Source organism: Neolamprologus brichardi, chromosome 9 (assembly GCF_056152115.1).
Source record: "Neolamprologus brichardi isolate AB-2024 chromosome 9, ASM5615211v1, whole genome shotgun sequence".
Lineage (NCBI taxonomy): Eukaryota > Metazoa > Chordata > Actinopteri > Cichliformes > Cichlidae > Neolamprologus > Neolamprologus brichardi.
In genome coordinates, this window is record NC_142112.1 from 30,108,701 (window position 1) to 30,127,488 (window position 18,788).

The window sequence follows — 18,788 nt, forward strand, 5'->3', positions numbered from 1 at the left end:
AACTGTTTAAGAGATTGTTGTTGTATTCTTCACTTTCATTGGCAATCGCTGTAGTCACTCACCTAAAACTTCAGAAAAGGAAATGCTTCGACCGTGCACATAGCGTAAGACGTACCTGCACTCTTACTTTGGTTTCTCAGCTCTTGAGTGTATCATAGTAAGATTTGCCAGCGTTTTTGTGCTTCACAAGTAGTTCATTTTTGTTACTTTCACTTTTGGAAACGTTTGTTGATACGTTGAAGTTTTCCGAGCACCTGCTATAAGTCCAACAACCACAGTTTGATGCTACACTTGCGTTCCCCACAACACACATGATATCTGTGTACACATTTCCATTTTAGCGTCACAGAACAAAAACAAAAAGACACCATCGTATGGTGGTATTCAGCTCTGTGCTTCATTACACAAAACTGTATTTATAAGCTGAATTCTCACAAAAGCATATTAGCATATTGGATATAGGCTAATATTTAACATAAGATGGGTATTGATGATTGACATGAGAAATGATCTGCATTTGTGTTTACAGAGTCTTTCTTGGCTTCTCCGAATGAAATGCAGTGGATATATATGCCAATATAAAAGAATATAAAGACATAATCAACAGAGGAAAATGCTGATGCTTATTTTCTCTTTTTTCTTTCCTCTACCAGGATGAAGAAAATGGCAGCAGAGGTAAGTCAGAGAGTATATTATCACATTCTGCATGCATTAGATGTGCACTGTGAGCTGGACCTCAGGTGTTGCATGAGGGAGATGCACACAAACCATTTCCTTGCAGCTCTCCATCACAAGCCCCCTTGAATGATTATCTAATTAGGATTGACAGTCCATTACTCTAATGTGTTCTGGCTTTGCGTGGATAGAATTAATGCATTTTCAAGTCTTTGTTAGAGCATCACATTAACACTAGGAGTTGAATCTCATTGAGTGCCTTATAAAAGCACAGTCTTCACCCAGGAGTGGTTGTAAAACATTTAGAAAAACAACACGTTAAAGGCGAAGGTGTCTTTCCTGCACGCTGTGTGGCAGTAGGGTGGCTTTGTGCTGCACTTTTGCATTTCAAGCCCTCACTCTTTAGAGAGGCAGTCAGAGCTGCCTGTGCCGTTGGCTTGGCAAGGCCTCAGCATTCCTTGGAGCATCCGGCTTGTCATTCCAGTGCCTCAGTATGCTGCTCACGTCTGCAGCCCAGCATGAATGCAGGAGGGTCGCTCTGCTGCTCTTCATCAAAAGCCTTCCTAAGCAGGCCTTGTCTGTATATAGAAACACAATGCTTGTTTACATGGACTCCTATTGTTACACACAGACAGGACAGCTACGGCGCACTCTTAAAGAAATAATCCAAAGCATTTGTATTGCTGCACATATCTGTGTTTTTCTAAGACATCAGTTTATTTAGTCTTCTGTATTTACTCATCTAAGATTTCCTTTTAAAAACAAAGTTGTGTATTTTTAAACTGAAGTAAACATGGAAAATTGAGAAGATAACCACAATTAGGTGTTTGTTTAGCTTGCAGTGACCCTAAAGCCTTGCCAGACATGTTTCAGTAAACCATTAAGGCATGAGCGGAAAGAGAAAGTGAAAAATCCAGGGTTAGGCTTTTTATAAATATGACTCTTAAATGCCTCTCAGTGGGAAATTGTGAGATTCCTGCAAGCGATCTTCATCATCTCTCTTTGCCCGTGGTGTCACATTCCTCATGCTACCCCCTCCCTACCCAGTTTAACCACAACATGCTTATCCATCCTCATTTAAAGCAGGCCTCCAAGTATTTAACACGCACGTGGGGTCCTCGCTTTGGCAAAAGGAAAACCCTTAGGGAGTAAGTGTCTGCACATTCTTTGCATGGCAGTATTATAGTTTATGAACTTTAATTTCTTTGTGTGAATTTGGCTCAAGTGCATGAGAGCAATTCCTGTTAAAACTCACTAGATGAAGAATAATGATTCTGGTCTTGAGAGCCTCTCTCCTGCTGAGCAGGAAGCCTCTTAGCTCCTCATACTAAATTCCTTTTTGCGTCTCAGAGGGCAGTGTTGATGATGCTGAAGGGTCCTAGATGTATGATATCAGGGACATCAGGGACCTCCCTGTGAGGCCTCTACAATAAGCACATAATGACTCATAAAATATTGATGTTGTGGGTTCTTAGACTGTAGTTACATACTTGAAGGCAATTTCTTCTTCTTATTATTATCACTATTATTACCAGTTGTAGGAATAGTAGTAGAAATGGCCTATTATGTGTTTCTATCCGAGGTCTGACACTGATTTAATGAACAGCAATCATTGTAAAGCACCAATGTGAAAGTGTTTTTTGAAGTTGCCGCACGCTTGTGTTTGTTTGTGGATTTGATTTCTTGTTGATGTGTTTGAACACTTCTCGCTACCGTGACAGACAGAGCAGCCTTTGATGGTCCTGTTTTAGAGCCAGTAAGAAGCTGAATAAGATGAAAGAAGCAAAGGTAAAAGCTTTTAAGCTGACTGAGAAATTGCTTCTCGACATGGAGCTAGATATTTGAATGATAAAAGCTGACGGTGTTCAAATGGTGGAGGAGACCGGCAGTTAATTATAGGGTTGGTTATGTGTGTCACCAGATACTCTCTGTTGAAGTGTCTTGAAGCAAGACGCTGAACACTATACTGGTGTGGACAACAAGACCCAAATTTATTGTAATGACTTCCTCTCAAATGCAGAGTTGTTGGGACTGTTTGTATCAGAAGCTTGTTTAAATTTGACACATGGGTGGAAAAAAAAGTAATTTAGCAAAAACTAGGCTTTATGAAATTATGTTAAATTCTAACTTTAGTTAGTTTTGTAATAAACTGTAATGTTGAACATCTACACTAGTCTAGTTTTTTGCTAATAAAACTGTCTCCCCATCAGGATGTCTGTGGAGTCTCAAAATGTAAGGTCTTATTAGCCTACAATTACTACAATTACTGTTTGGATAAAAAAATATTTAAAGTGCCACAGACCTTGCTATGACGCTAAATACTGTGATGATAAATTAGATTTCTTGCATTTCTCAGTCTTTGTAAAGAACTGGTCTGGTAAACCGTCTCCAATTGAGTTTTATAATGAACAGTTAGTCCCCAGTTAGTCTCTTGTCCCACAGATGTACTCCATCTGCAACTAAATGTCCTTTTACGTCCCAGTCACATAGGCCTAGAAACTGGTTAACGCAGTGTTTCCCAACCTTTTGAAGCCACGGCACATATTTCGCATTCGAAAAATCACCAAACAAAAATGTCACAAAAAGCATATTGATAATTTTCCCCCACGCACCAGACAGCAGTACCTTTTTGAGCTTTTTTCTGACCACTACTCATGCTAGGGCCTTCATCTGGGTGGGAATTTTCTCCAGGGCCCAGGTCAGATTGACTACTTTTTCATTTCAAATAATTATCCGTTGCTATTATGTGCTGTGTCCTCTCATAAAAGCATGACCATTATGTAATTTCTTCTTCCTCTTCTTCTGTGTTACTGGCAGTTGACAACCCATTAATTAGAGCAGGTAGTTGTATTGCTCTCTAGTGGAACACAATATAATTGTTTTGCCCGTTACTCTCGCCAATCGCTTAGAATACTAATCAGGTGGAACCAGATACTCTTCCATGGCACACTTGATCATTTCTCGCAGCACTCACAGCAATGTTTTCAACAGGGTCCAGGAACCATCCAGATTATACATTTTTCCCTAGCGACCAGGTTGTCACCAACCAGTCTGTAGGCTTGTGGGATTAAAACTGCTCTTATAAAAATAACAAACGATCTTCTTATGGCAGCTGATTCTGGTCTCCTCTCCATCCTTATTCTCCTTGATCTGAGTGCAGCCTTTGACACCATCTCTCATCCCATTCTTCTTAGCAGATTAGCTTCTATTGGTCTCTCTCATACTCCATTAGCCTGGTTTAAATCATACCTGTCTGACCGCACTCAGTTCATTCAATTAAAATCCTTCCCTTCTCAGCCTTCTCCTCTATCTACTGGGGTGCCCCAGGGATCTGTCCTCGGGCCCCTCCTTTTCATCATTTACCTTCTTCCACTCTGACACATTTTTCGCAAATATAACATTCAGTTCCACTGCTATGCCGATGACACCCAGCTTTACTTCTCTACCAAACCTGATTCTACTCTTCCTCCACCCTCCCTCACCCTCTGCTTAGCTGAACTCAATTCCTGGTTCTCCTCCAACTTCCTTAAACTCAACAGCAATAAATCAGAACTTGTCGGCACTAAACAATTGCTATCCAGAATTAACGATTTCTCTCTCACTATCAATAATTCGTTGGTCCCCATCTCTCCCTCTGTGAAAAGCTTGGGTGTCATTCTCGATAGCACATTATCCTTTAATTCACATATCAATAATGTCACACGTGCAGCATATTTTCAACTCCGTAAAATCAATCGCCTCCGCCCTTTTCTCACTCCTCATGCCACTGCCATTCTCGTCCATAATCTTGTTATCTCTCGAATTGATTACTGTAACTCACTATTATTTGGCCTTACAAAAAAATCCATTAACAAGCTCCAACGTGTCCAGAACCATGCCGCCCATATTATTACTAGGACTTCCTCTACCCACCACATCTCCCCAATCCTGAAGCAGCTACACTGGCTCCCGGTTAAATTTCGCATCCATTTTAAAATAATCCTTTATACATTTAAGGCTATTCATTCTTTCTCTCCACCATACCTCTCTGATTTAATACAGATGAACTTCCCATCCCGGTGCCTCAGATCTTCATCTTCTCTTTCTCTCCTTCCGCTCGTCTGATTACAATGGGGGGCGGGGCTTTTAGTTGCTCTGCCCCTCGACTTTGGAATTCCTTACCCCCTGACCTCAGAAATATTAGTTCATTCCCTCTTTTTAAGTCCACCCTCAAAACTCATCTGTTTAAAATTGCTTATGTTTAAACCTCTGTATGCTCTTAACTTGTATCTGTTATTCTTATTATTGTGTATATTTCCAGTTTTTGTGTTTTTATTTGTTGTACAGTGTCCTTGGGTGCTTTGAAAGGCGCTATTTTTAAATAAAATGTATTATTAATGTTATTATTATTGAGGCCTTATGTTCTGTAAAACTGGCAAAGTTGCAGAGGAAAAAAAAAAGAAGAATAAAGACAATCATTGTAGTTGGGTCTTCAGGACTATTAGAGACTCAAGCAGCTCGATTATATCAATGTTGTATTTGGGACCTGGTAAGCAACTGACGCCACATTCCAGATATCTCGGAACTTGGATGCCAGAACTTGGTAGTGACATCACACCTGAGTTAGTGCGTTCCAGAAAAAGAAAGGATAAACAGGATTTGTAGTAGTTCTTAGCAAGTTCACTAGCAATTAATCAGTGAGTCAAATAACACTAGCATACCTATTAAAAGTTTGACATTTTTACTACTGTTTTTAGTTTTAGTGCCTGGTTTATTTTAAAAGTAACCCTTTAAAATAAAGTAGAGGGCATTGTCCACTGTTTAAGTCAGTCTTGGATGGCTTGGCTTTCTTTGACAAAACAAAATAAATAAAATGCTGAAATGAGTCACTAAATGACATCTGTTGTCAAAGCCTATATTTTAGCTTTTGATCCTACAAAATAATACACAGTCTTTTCCAGAAGGAGATGTTTCCTCAATTTCCTAATAATCTGTTATTTGTTGTATGTCATAAAATAGCATGCAGGCATGAGTGCAATAAAAGACTTTGGCATGTGTTTAAGCTTCTAAACATTTGGCTTTGGAATTATTACTCACTGATGTGTTCAAATTGTGGATGTTGCTATGTGACAACCACTGATCACTATCATAGCAAACGACATACGCTCAAAAACACTCATAGCATCATTGAAAAACCATGTGAAACCCAGACAGATAATCCATCCCATGTGCTTGGTTGTTTTAATGTTTCGAGAAAAAAAAAAGATAGAATGAAAAAAAGTTGCATTCAGCTCGAGTCAGGTCTGCGAGGTTCACTGCGGCCTCCCCATCGCGCTGCACTGGAGTTTATTTGCTTGATTCCGGGCCAGGGCGTGTGATGAGTCTATTGGTGTTTAGTGGAGGAGGGAGGGAGGGAGCTGACCGCATGTCGACTAGCTGGGTGTTGCCGCTGGAAACACTTCAAACTTCTAGAAAGCAGAAACATATTCTGATGTAGATTTAGAGATACGTAAACCCCGACGTACAGAGACATAAAAACAACATGGATATTCCTTCCTGTGCCTGTCTCAAATGTGGATGTGTTTATTTCCCTTCACAGCGCTTGTGTACATACCGAGCGGCTGTTATCCCAAATCGTCCTCTCTATCTCACTTCCTCTCTTCTTCCCTCCCTCTTCTGCCTGTCTCTCCCTTTCCTGTATGTCTTTTCTCTTCAGTTGTGTGTTTTAGCGAGCTGTTGAAGGGTGAAATCTGAATGAGGCGTAGTGTGCAATGCTTATGAAACTGCACAGCGAGAGAAGCAACACAAAAATTTCTCCATCTGTTCAAATATTTGTTTTTCATTCAATGTGAAACTCTTTTCTCTGCAGCTTTATTTTCTCTGCAGCTTTATTTTAAAAGTCAAATTTCAGATTGTTCCCATAAATTCTGCAGAGGGAATGTAATGCAGCAACAGAATTCCCCTGTATTCTCCAGTGGGCTTTTTGATGCCCCACCTTTTTTAACAAAGCTACATCCAAAGTTTAATCTTTTCTCCCCCTTTTTGCTTCTCATGCTGCCTTTCTTTTGATTGCTCTTTCCCTTTCTCCCCCTCTGTCTTTCCCTTTCTTTCTCTGTTTACTCAATTCCCATAGTCACTTCTTTCCTCTGCAACTCTAGTTTCTTACAAATAGTTTTCCTGTCATGTCCTTCTTTCACTTCATTGAGCTCTCAATCAGTGTTTTTCTGCACCGACTCCACAGGCATGTATGAGTAATGGTAAATCTAACATATTATCAGTATTATTTAGCTCATACACCCACTCAACTGAAAATGTGACATTAATTATCGGGACGATTCTTAATTGTCGAACATGAATGGTTGCCTGTCTGTGTGTGTTAGCCCTGTGACAGGCTGGTGAGCTGTCCAGGGTGTACCGCACCTCTTGCACCGGGGTAGGGCTCCAGCCCCCCGCAACCCTGAACTGGATAACCAGAAGAGATTGGATCGATGGTTGAACAAATTAGATATTTTGAGTATAAAAGCTGGGAAATTTAATAGGAAAAAAGGTTCTAAAAACAAGATTTTCTTGTAATTTGCCTTTTTGTCTCAAGAATTTGTTTTTTACCTTTCAGAAATGTTCCTATTTTTTTAAAAATGCAAATTTAAATGTAATGTAAGTCTTTATTCTTAAAAATGTTGTTTGTTGGCCAGCCACAAATTTCTTTTTTATCCATCATAATATGTTATTGAAGAATCCCATGGAGAGGCTCTGTAAACTGAAATGCAAAGCTTTGTAATTGTATCTAGCTAGTTCACAGTGCTAATGCAATAACCATTAGTCTGCCTGTGTGGACTTATGGTGTTTGGTTGTTTTCTTAGCTGTGAAAATACACGTACTGAAGTATCAACCTACCCCCAACGCCAACTCCCCCAAATGATTTATCAGGTCCAGGTCCAATATAAACAGCCTGGTTTCACTTGTGATGATAGAGCAATGCAGACCCACCAGTGCTCAATTATAAATGCAAACAACGAACATCACTTACTGCATTATGTCAGCTCTGCAACGATTCAACATACTACTGTAAATAGATCTTTGCTGTGACTGTCTAGCTTGCTGTTGCAACAGAGAACACGCAGAGCAATTGGTCTACAGGCTAATCATTTCTACCTGGCAAACATCACTTTTCCTGAAACAACAATTGTCGGTTGCAGATATAGTGAGTGAGGGAAGTTACAAATGTTCTTGGCTGACTGGTTTTTAAGTCAGGATTTTGTAAAAACAACTCTTAAATATGCACTTGATGGCTGCTTAAGCCTATTTAGGACTTCTGGGTGAATCTATGTAGAGCCTGCTACATTGCCTACGCACGTGGCTAAGGTCCTTAGCTTTGTGCGCGGTATGTCAAGCATTCCTCTGCAACTTTGCCATTGCAACTTAAGTTGCCAATGAGGTTTGGCTCATCAGGTTGATCCTCTCTCTTTCAGTCAGCTTGAAAAGTGGCAGCAGAAGGAGAGCTAGCCGGAAATGCACTAGACTGGCCAATCACAGTTGTTGTAGGCTGAAGTGACATGAGATTATGCTACATTCACATCAGGTTATGGCATAAGTTGTGATGTAGGAAAGATTAGATTTAATGCAAAAATATAAATCCCCCATTACTTACATTGTTGTGCGTAAAAAGTGATGCAAACATTAAACAACCCAGGCCAAATCATCTGACCAGATGGCTCTGAGTCAAATGAAAGAAAAATTCCACAGAAAAGGGATATACAAAAACAAAACAAAACAACCCCCCCTTAAAAACATCAGTACATTGGTTGCCTAACAAACAGAATTAAATAAGATACTTTAAAAGCTGAATTTTACAAACTACTAACTATTTCACACTGGTAACTACAGCCAAACTCACCTCAAGAGGTAATAAAGTATATGAAAATGTCACATTTCAACCCACATGACAACTAAATCAGTAGTTTTGATGTCACGGTGCTCCATGAGTAACACCTTACCTTTGTACAAAATGTGCACGGTGTGATCAGTTTGCTTGGCATGTGTTTGAAAGGAGCACGACACTGAGCAGGAATTTCAAAACTGAAGCTGTTTTGAAATTCATTCTAAGTGGATAAATTTCAAAACAGCTTCTGTCATTATAAAGCTGTGATGGTAAGATAAAATTAACTACACCTAAATGGACAAAAAGTATTATTAAACTGAATGACTCAAGCATAGATTACACTGTAATCCACCTATAAAATTGCACGTTCATGTAAAATTAACAGCCAACGCGAATAACACGTTTCTTGGGCTTTGCCACTCCTTCGATGTTTGATTTGGTATTTCGATTACGAAAAGGCAACGAAAGCAACGATTCACACTACAGACCCATGAACACAGCTTCAACATGTGTGAAGTAATTAGAAGCTCGACAGGCCTGGTTACTGTTGTTGAGTTGCAAGTGGAAAATCCGTGTTAAGGGTACAGGTTTAGCTCATTTTCCAAGAGACCGGAGACAACATTTTAGACTAAAATCACCCCATGTGTCTCCAGATGTTTGTCACTTGTTCCCTCACTTGAACTTGAACTCCCCTGGTGGATAGTTTGGCTTGTTTCACAGAAAGAAAACAAAATACTGATTTTTTTTTTTCTTTTTGCTGTGCATGTCAGTGTAATGTCAATACATATCCGCTTTCCCCTCAGTGGATTGTGGTATGTGTGATTCTTTAAAAAAAGTGATGGAAAGTACTCCACCACCTTCCTGCCCTGGTGAGAAATAACACCAGACATGTTTGTGTGTAAATCTGATGTGATGAGTGGACATATGCACACAGTACTGTTAGGCATGTGTTTCTACCTCGGCATGTGTCCCAGGTTAGGAATGCTGGAGTCCTGGAAGTAACTTATATTCTAATGATCCCGGAACTGCAGGAATCCAGCCCTGCTGGGTGTTACACATACATATTAGGTTACATTTCTTACTACATATTGTGTTGATGATATCATTACTTGGATTGTGAATAATAGTAGTATTGTATGTGGTGGCCAAATTTACCAGGAATTTGTATTTGAGGTATTTTAGAATCTGTTTGACGAAAACATGGTACTTCAGGGCCCATAAATGCTCTTTTTTTCTTGCTCAACCAATAGCATGTGGTCAGTCTTCATTATTCATATGTTGAAGAGGTGCAGTTTCTTTATTACAAATTAGATTTCCAGTGAAATGAACAATAGAGAATGTTATTACTTTTATATATAGTAAATACAGTAGGTCCCTTTTGAGATGTCTACATTTTAGGTTTTGATTAATATTTCTGTGAAAACTTTCCCTTATGGGTTTACAAAAGCAAATCAGTCTTTATATTGTTTGTTTGTCTTATATTAATTTAAGAGATCCTAAATAATCAATCTAATCAATTCATTGTCGTCTCATATCCTCAGCATTTGACCAGGCAACCAAGCTAAAGCAATGTGTAATCATTATTATAATTTGTATTATTTTGTTTTCTCTTTGACTGTGCTGAGATCATTCCTCGTGAAACTCAGCGCCACCTTAGCAGACTACATGAGGAAAAGTACTGGGCCACCTACACATTACATCTACAGGAGCTGCTCAGGCTCCATGAAGCTCCCTGCCCACAGTTTTTGTGCTGATGTGAATGCTTAAGGACGTTTGGAGCTCTTCAGTTATTCAGTCAGCATAATGTTGTCGACTTTTACGCACTTGTTGCCTCGGCGCTCGGTGAGCCTGCTTTGTAACTTTTAACTTCGTGCTTGAATTGTTGTGGCTTATAAACACTTCCACTTTGTCAGTAATGTCACCTACAGCAGCGGTCCCCAACCTTTTTTGCGCCACAGACCGGTTTATGCCCGACAATATTTTCACGGACCGGCCTTTAAGGTGTCGTGGATAAATACAACAAAATAAAACTAGTACCGGTACCGATTTATTCATAACACACGTGAAAAGACCCAGGAAAACCGAGTTAACAATAAAAACGATAACAAAATAACGCTGAAAACTGATAAAAACCCTGAAAACTATACATTTCACACTTGAGCCTCAACTCTCGCGGCCCGGTACCAAACGACTCACGGACCGGTCCGAGGCCCGGGGGTTGGGGACCGCTGACCTACAGTATCTACAGGAAGAAACATCAAAAACTGACTTGTTGTAACAGTAACATCCTGTTGCAGTTCTAATTTGACTGAGCTCTTTGGAACAACCCGTTATGTTGGCTATGTGCTTGACTTTGTAGGCCTGTATCAATGGGACTAAAAACACCCGAATATAAAGGTTAAGAGGTGTGGCCGACACTTTTTGTCCATGTAGTGTATCGTTGGTGTGTCAGCCAGTTCACTTTGAAGATCTCCTTTGTCAGCAATAACAGAAAAACAAGAGAATTTCGTGTTGAATCGCTTGGATCAACTTGAAGAGAGAAACTCCCTTCGCCAACTAGTGTCTTGGCAAAATTGCATAAAAGTTCAGGCGTATGGATACAAGTATAAATACTTGCAACAGCGTCAGACACTTGCATTTGCTCTACATGGATTAAAGGCAGAAGTAGAAATTGATCTTGAGACATCATCATTGATGACAACAACTCTAACTCTGTGTAACTGGAATTAGAAGCTGACCAATCACAGCTTGTTTGTTCCTGACAAGCCACAACTTCAGTCAACATTCGAAATCTTAACAGTTTTCACCACTGGCCTCAAAAATGCAGCAACACTCTGGCCTGTGTAGAGGTGCCACAAACACAGCTGACTCCCTCCTGAGTTAACTCGAATGGTGATGACAGGGGTTTCAAGACGTATTGACATGCCCTGCTCCAGTGTGTGTTTATGTTACTGTCAGAAAGCTGTGTGGCTGTTAACAAAATCCAGTGTTTAGTGAAATAAGACTGGCCCGTCTGATGTCGGCAGCTACAAGTCGCCGCATCATTGTTGATGCAGTTTGTAAGGATGTGGGTTTGTTCAGTATTTCAGAGAGGTCGGGGCTCGGGTACACAGGTGTTTCAGCAGCGTTTAGGCTTTCACAGTAGAGTTGTGTTTGGACTGGCTTGTGTGAACTGTGTATGTTGTTTCTTTATGGAAACTGAAGAAGAAAGGGCAGAATTACAGTATTTATTTTCATGATCTTCTGCCTTGAAGCAATTCAGTTTCTTTGAGCGCATGTTTGGCCTTAAAACAAGCTCTGCTTTTCGAGGAAGTTAGAGTTTATGGATTTATGTGCAGTGTACTTGTGCTTTGACCTTCCTGCACTATGGGGGGACTGCTTTGTGTCAGGGTCAGGCACCTCCCATTTTGATATTTCCCCAATGGAGCGGACCTGTCATAGATAACCATCTAAACTCCAGCACAGACCTTCTTATTAGTATTTGAAATGCTTACAAATGCGCGAGTGACACAAGTGGTAGAGAACAGCGAGATGGACAGAGAGGCATTACGCCAGGGTTAATCCAGGGAGTGGGCAGCGGGCCCAGCCCTCTGTAGAATAACATTATCTAACCCAAAACAACGGGGGAGCGGGGAGCTGGCCCACGCAACCAGGCCCAGCTGTGCAGCCAGGGACCTGAGCCAGACACAAGCTTGTTGAAGTCAGGAAGCAGTGCTGAAGCCTTTGACTGTAAAATTCTAGATTGGACCATAAATACAAAGGAAGAAATACAGATAAATACTGCTGCATATGTGCAAGCCGTAATACAGACGCAATGAATACAAAGCATCTAGCTGGAGCTAATTTGCAGCATCCATTAAGCATTTAAATCTAGGTTCAAAAAGTCAAGTGAATTACCTGATAAAACTGATTCAGACTGAAAACAACAGAAAAAACAGACTGAACGCATGTATGTCTGCTTTCCTCTTCTCTCTGACTTTGTTTCAGTTATGGAGGAAATGAACAAAAATGCACGGTATTTGGTATTTGGAGACTATTTGAACAGTGCCAAAAGGCCTCGATAAGAAACTGTCTCGGGTTTTGAATGGATTAAGATGTGTCAACATTGGGTTTCAGTTTTACATTTGTGGAACTAAAAGTACATCTGAAAGAATTGCTTCTCTAATCAAGTCAAAATAATAATATGTTAGTAATGGATTAGTCATTTAAGGACCTTTTTTCAAGCAAATGAGCTCATCCCATTCGATGTTTTCCCTTGCCTTTACATGGATAAACAGAATACCTGAAGTCATTTTTAAAGGCATTTCTTCTAATGGCTGCTTGAGGCTGGCTCCACCACGGAGTCAACTGTAAAATTCTCATTTTTAAAGATAAAATAAACATGTTTATTGCCTGTTATAGATCTTTTGTCTATAAGTAGTATTTTTTTAGCAGGTCAACCATTTCAGTTATACAGTATCTTAAAGCGGCTGCTTTAGGATTCAGACTGATTTGATATCTCACTCAATTATAGTTTAATCCAACCACCTATCTAGGATTATATCTAGGATTATAGAAACCATATTCTATAAGTTAATAGGTGATGATATGGCTTCTAAACCCATCTTTTATATACAGTCTGTGGTTTATATACTCTATATGTACTGGGCCACACCTATTAAATGTTTTCGGTCCATTTGGTGCATAAAATGAAAGAAGTCTGCCTTTACAAACCTTTGTGAACCATGTTGCATCAAGTATGTTAGTGAGTTTTTTTCCCTCTTAGATATTTCACAATCAGCTGTTAGTGGTATTACTGCAATCTGGAAGTATTAAGAAACCATAGCAACTCAGCTATGAAGTGCCAGGCCAGGTAAAGTTAAAGAGCTAGGTCACCAAGTGCAAAGGCCTAGTGTGTAAAAACTGCCAATGCTCTGCTGACTCAGTAACTCCTGGCATTACCAGCAGTACAAAACTGTACGCCAGGAGCTTCTTGGCATGGGTGTCCATAGTAGAGCAGATCATGGGTAGGTGGTAGAGTGTAGGTGGCTCAGTACCTTTGACATTATAGTGTATATACCTGTGCTGGCACCTTACAGGTTGCACATGCTTTCTTTGCCACAGTTTGCTTTTCATATGCCTTTTTACTGTGACGTAAAAGGGTGACGAGAGCTGGTTCATAAGTGTCATTTGTGAAAGATTTTCCCGCCAAAAATCACTGCGGTTATTCAGCTGTCCATCTGTGGTTCAGATGAGCTGAAATCATTTTGAGGCGGACTGATGTATTTCATTAATCCACATAATAGTTTCTGCTTTAAGACAGTTGGGAGCATTAAATCTATCCAAAGCTTTCCATATTTAATCCCGTTCATCCAGCTGCAGCGCATGGAAACTTCCACAATCCAATTTCTGCTGCAGAGCTGGAGCCTGCTGAGGTTGGCTAATAGCAGAGGGGGAACCTGCTTAGTACACACACTGAGAGGGGGGAGGGAGGGGAGAGTATTTGTTGACATCTGTAGCTACGGCATGGGTCAGTCACGTCCTTAAATGTGCCTGTAACATCACGCCCTAATGCATCAGTGCAGCTTTCATCGCTTGTTTTGGAGTGCTGAAGAGCCACAATGTCAGCATGCCAAGGTTTTGGTAACTGTTTAGTCACCGGATAATTCAATGACATCATATCAGCATGAAGAGTGAAAAGCTGCTCTTAACAGTTTTACACTATACCTGGGTGATGAGTCATTTTACAGCCTCTGCTGCCCTCTGCTGGATCAGAAACAACCCTGCAGCTGCTCTCAGTCAAACTCTGAAGTGCATTTAATGTTGACATCAGTGTAATAAACTGACTTTTGTATACCTAAAGCTTGCATATGAAATCTGTGACATTATAGCTTCCTGAACTAACATGGTTGAGATAATGGTATTGTCATTGTGAGGATTAAATAAACCAGAACATACAAGGGACGACATTTATCAGCAGATGCTGTTCCTTTTAATGACTATTATCTGACATCCTAGTGTGTCAAACCTCCAGTATCCATCCATCCATTCGCTTCCGCTTACCCTTTTCAGGGCCGCGGTGGGCGCCGGAGCCTATCCCAGCTGTCATAGGGCGAGAGGCGGGGTACACCCTGGACAGGTCGCCAGTCTGTCGCAGGGAACCTCCAGTATAATGAATGTTAATTTCCTGCAGTAACACATTCAGCCACAGGAGGGAGGCAGTGGTATAAACATTGAACATGCTGGCTTGAAAGAGGACGACTAAGGTGACACACTTGCATTACAACGGGCTCTTCTGGAAACATTTCTGTGGTTCCTCCCAGCAGGAGTTCGACATTAAATGCATGCAGTCTGGATGTAGTCATGATTTTAGGAAAAAAGGGACACAGTGTTACAAGGTTGGATCCCAGACCAACATGTGTAAACTCAGTGAATGTTTCCTCACCTTTGAAGTTTTTCTTTAGCAACATCTGCTCCGGTCCAGCTGTTCAGAGCTCTAAAACACACCGACTGTCAGAGTAACCTCTAGCTAGTAAATGCATGTGTGAACTCAAAGCAGGGCACGGTCGTCCCCACCCTCGTTCCCTGAGGGAAGAACAGTGGGGATGCTCTGATGTTGCACTTCCTCAAAGCCCGTGGGCTCTCAAAGGCAGCCGATGTTAACTGAGATTGTGGCTTAATGGGCTCAGTTAAAGACAGTTATTATCTTCATTACACACAAGGATAACTGCTGGCTATACCTTTAGATAGATGCTGTCTGAATATGTTTGAAATATGATAGTATTGATCCTTAATCAGCTACGTTTTCTCCACTAGCCTGCCTCACTGTCCGTCACATGGCATGCTGTGCTAGATTTCCCTCTGCCATATGAAAGTGACCTCCTTTTTGGCTTGTTCGCGTGCAGCCATGTCAGCATCCTGTGACCTCCCCTCGCTGTCCTCAGCCAGTGAAAGGATGTGAACTGATGCACAGTGTTTGGATGTTATGATGATGACATATTTTGAGATGTGAAATAATATATTTTTCTGTGTGGTTCTGCTAAAGAAGTCGGTGTGCGTTAAGTTTGAAAATGCAACACTGATCAGAACTGAAAATAAGGCGTCATTCAGTGTTAGCTAATGTAATAAAATGAACCCGTTTGGCTATTTTCTGAGCAGATATCAAACATTTTAGCTATTTAATCCTAGCTTGTAATATGGTTTTCATTGTTTTAATTTAATGCAATGCATTTCCTTTTGTTTTTTGAATTGCTGATAAGAAAAACAACAAAAGATCTGACCTTGGACTTTAAGGACAATTGAAACCGTCGGTGACAGTGCATATGACAATGAAAAGTTTTTCTCATTCACCAAACAGCTGACTAACTGTTAGCTGCAGCATGTCAGCGTTTAGTAAGATAGTGAAAAACACCCAAAATACAACATCTGGTGACAGCAGGCAACTTGATTATATATTAACAGCACTTATTTTGTTGCATTTCGACTTTTAAAGTAAAGAAAGAGCAAAATAAATCTCTGCTGCTTTAAACTGACTGAAAACCCAGGTGTTTCCTTTGGACAAGAGGAAAAATGAAAATGGCTGAGCATTTTTTCCAAATATTTAGTTCTGATGGAAGTGATTTTTATCACTACTGAACCTTCCAACTTTATTCATCGGATTCTTTTTATATTTTTGTAAGCTGTTTTTCCTGAGTAAAGTTATCTTTACTAAATAGGTATTCTCACAAATAACAGGAGAATGCACAGACTATCCTTTGCCCTAACTATACTCAATATGAACATATTGGGGTATAAATCTTAAACTTTTTCCAAAGAGCTCATTGAATTTGAGCGTGGTGCTGTAAAAGGATGCCACCATTGCAACAAGTCAGTTCTTGAAATGTATTCTCCGCTAGCTTTTCATTCATCAACTGTAAGTGGTATTATTGCAAAGGGGAAGTGTTTAGGAACCACAGCAACTCAGCCATGAAGTGGCAGACCGCATAAAGTTGCAGAGCGGGAATCGCAGAGTGTTAAAAGTGTGTAAAAGCTGCTAAATGAATAACTGTAGCACTCCAAACCTCCTCTGGCATTGACATCAGCACAAAAACGGTTCACCAGAACCTTTGTAGTATCAGTTTCCCAAGCTTAGCAGCTCCCAGTACAGGTGGCCCAGTACATTTATCCATAAAGTATGTGTAGCAGTCATACTCATGTGCACAATCACCTTCAAAAAATAACTCTTTGAGACAGGAAAAAAAAACTCTGCAAGTCATCATCTATCAACAGTCTAAAATTTATAGACTCTCCTTTTTCTATACTTTCCTTGGACTTCGTGTTTTTGCTACAAACTATGTGCATTTACATCATTTCAGGGCTTCAAAGGGGAAATATGCAATAATCAGCATCATCAGCAGAATATTGAAGCTGTTAAATTCTCCCAATGCAATTTGGCCTAGTTATGACTCCACTGCTGCTGCTTTTCCTAACTGTGTGACCAATCGCCATTCTGCATGTGTGCTCACTCTCTCTCACTCTCTGGTTGCCAGGGAGACAGAGGAATCGTCTGGAGCCAATGGACACGATTTTCGTCAAGCAAGTGAAGGAGGGAGGTCCCGCCCACGGAGCTGGACTCTGTACAGGTACACACACACACACACACACACACAGTCACATTAACACACACACAGTGTAATAACCGGCAGATCTGATTAACTCTGCCTGTCTCATATCTGACCTCAAAGTGCTTTTCTATGCCAAGATTTCTTCACGTCTGTACTGTAGGTAACTCACTTCCTCGTAAACTGCCAGGCAAAACAGATATGAGGTTACAAAATAACAGATGGCTCCTTCGTGGGGGGTTGAGCAAAGTGTAATATGCACGCTGTTATTCTGACCTCTCCTTAAATTTGTCTTTGTACATCTCCCACTTTTTTTCTTGTCTTATCAAAACAGGAATCAGTTCTAATTTTAATCAGCGAACATAAAAATATCCCCTTTTTGGTGAAAGCATGGATCAGCTCCTGCTCTTGACAGTTTCCCTGGAATTTAGGTGATGGCTTACTGCTGCCAGAATTACTGCCAGGTTAGCACGTTGTTTTACAGGAAATGTAAAGCGATCCAGACAAGCCGTCTAAAGCTGCCTGCCTTTATCTGTTCGCTCTCCTCCTGGGACAAGCGAGTGGTATTTTCCCACAATTATTTAGTTTCACTCCTAAACTCACCTCCCCTCTCTTCCTGTATGATGGCCATCTTCAGAAAGCTTGGAGATAGGTCCTAACATGGGGTCTTTACATACATAAACATGCGCTGGTATTACGGTTCTCCTTTTGATCTGAACACAAATGTGTGTTTGTGCTGGAAGGAGTCACTCCATCGTGGTTTCTTTGGTCAATAATCACGTTGACTGTGATTTCAGATCATTTTTCAGAGCACGAACACGTGCTGCTCTTTCATCTATTCTTTTTCTTTTCTGCCCAGGGGATCGGATAGTGAAGGTGAATGGAGAGAGCATCATTGGGAAAACATACTCTCAAGTCATAGCCTTGATCCAGAACAGGTAAGATTGCACGTTTCAGTTAATGATTCATTTTGAGGGAAAACAAAAAGCCTGAATGACTCACAAGATCTAATCCTTTCATAAATGTTTGTGGCTTATTGATGGGAAAGGAGTTAGAGATGTTGGGAAACATGTTCATTTTTAGCAGAGAGTTTCCTTCTCAGAGAAAGCTCACATGCTTTCACATCCACGTGTTACATTTAGCTGTGAAAAGATGTACAGAGACGTGACAAAAGAATACCAGCATAAATCAAAGTCTGACTCTTTTATCCTCTTTGGTGCACTTTGATTGGGGCACTGTGTTGTGGACCAAAAACCAGTCATTTTCATGATCTCCATTTATGATGAAAACGTGATCTGACCCCAGTCTGGCCCACCTAGTCTAAGTGAAATGTTTCCTGTCGTCATGCACCGAGGTGAGTGTGCACAAAAGGATCCAGAAGGAGACTCAAGTGCTAGCAGGAAAGGACACTTTATTGTAAATAACAAAAGGCGGCCCGGGAAAACCAGAGGAGTAAATAAGGAACTAAAAAAACCCGAGGAAACAAATGACACGGGGAATCCGGAATCGGGACCGTGGGAGGCTGCAACAGAAAGGGGAGACGATTACTAGTGAGCCGGGAAGCTGGGGAGCACAACAAGACAAGGTTAGAGTAGCAGGCTTACAATCGGAGTGGGACCGTGGGGCTCGGGAGGGAAGTGGGAATGTCCGTGAGAAGGGAATCCGTGGAGTTAGTG

The 18,788-nt window shown here is 40.7% G+C and overlaps 1 protein-coding gene across 4 annotated transcripts in view; it reads left to right on the plus strand.

Moving 5' to 3' along the window:
* The window catches only part of arhgap21a (Rho GTPase activating protein 21a), a 103,209-nt gene that overhangs the window by 53,514 nt on the left and 30,907 nt on the right, over positions 1–18,788 (plus strand). For all 4 annotated transcript variants that reach the window (XM_006799234.2, XM_006799232.3, XM_035911316.2 and 1 more), the window contains 3 exons: positions 654–675; positions 17,041–17,133; positions 17,972–18,050. In XM_006799234.2, the coding sequence (XP_006799297.2) occupies positions 654–675; positions 17,041–17,133; positions 17,972–18,050 (194 nt within the window). The remainder of the gene's footprint in view (positions 1–653; positions 676–17,040; positions 17,134–17,971; positions 18,051–18,788) is intronic.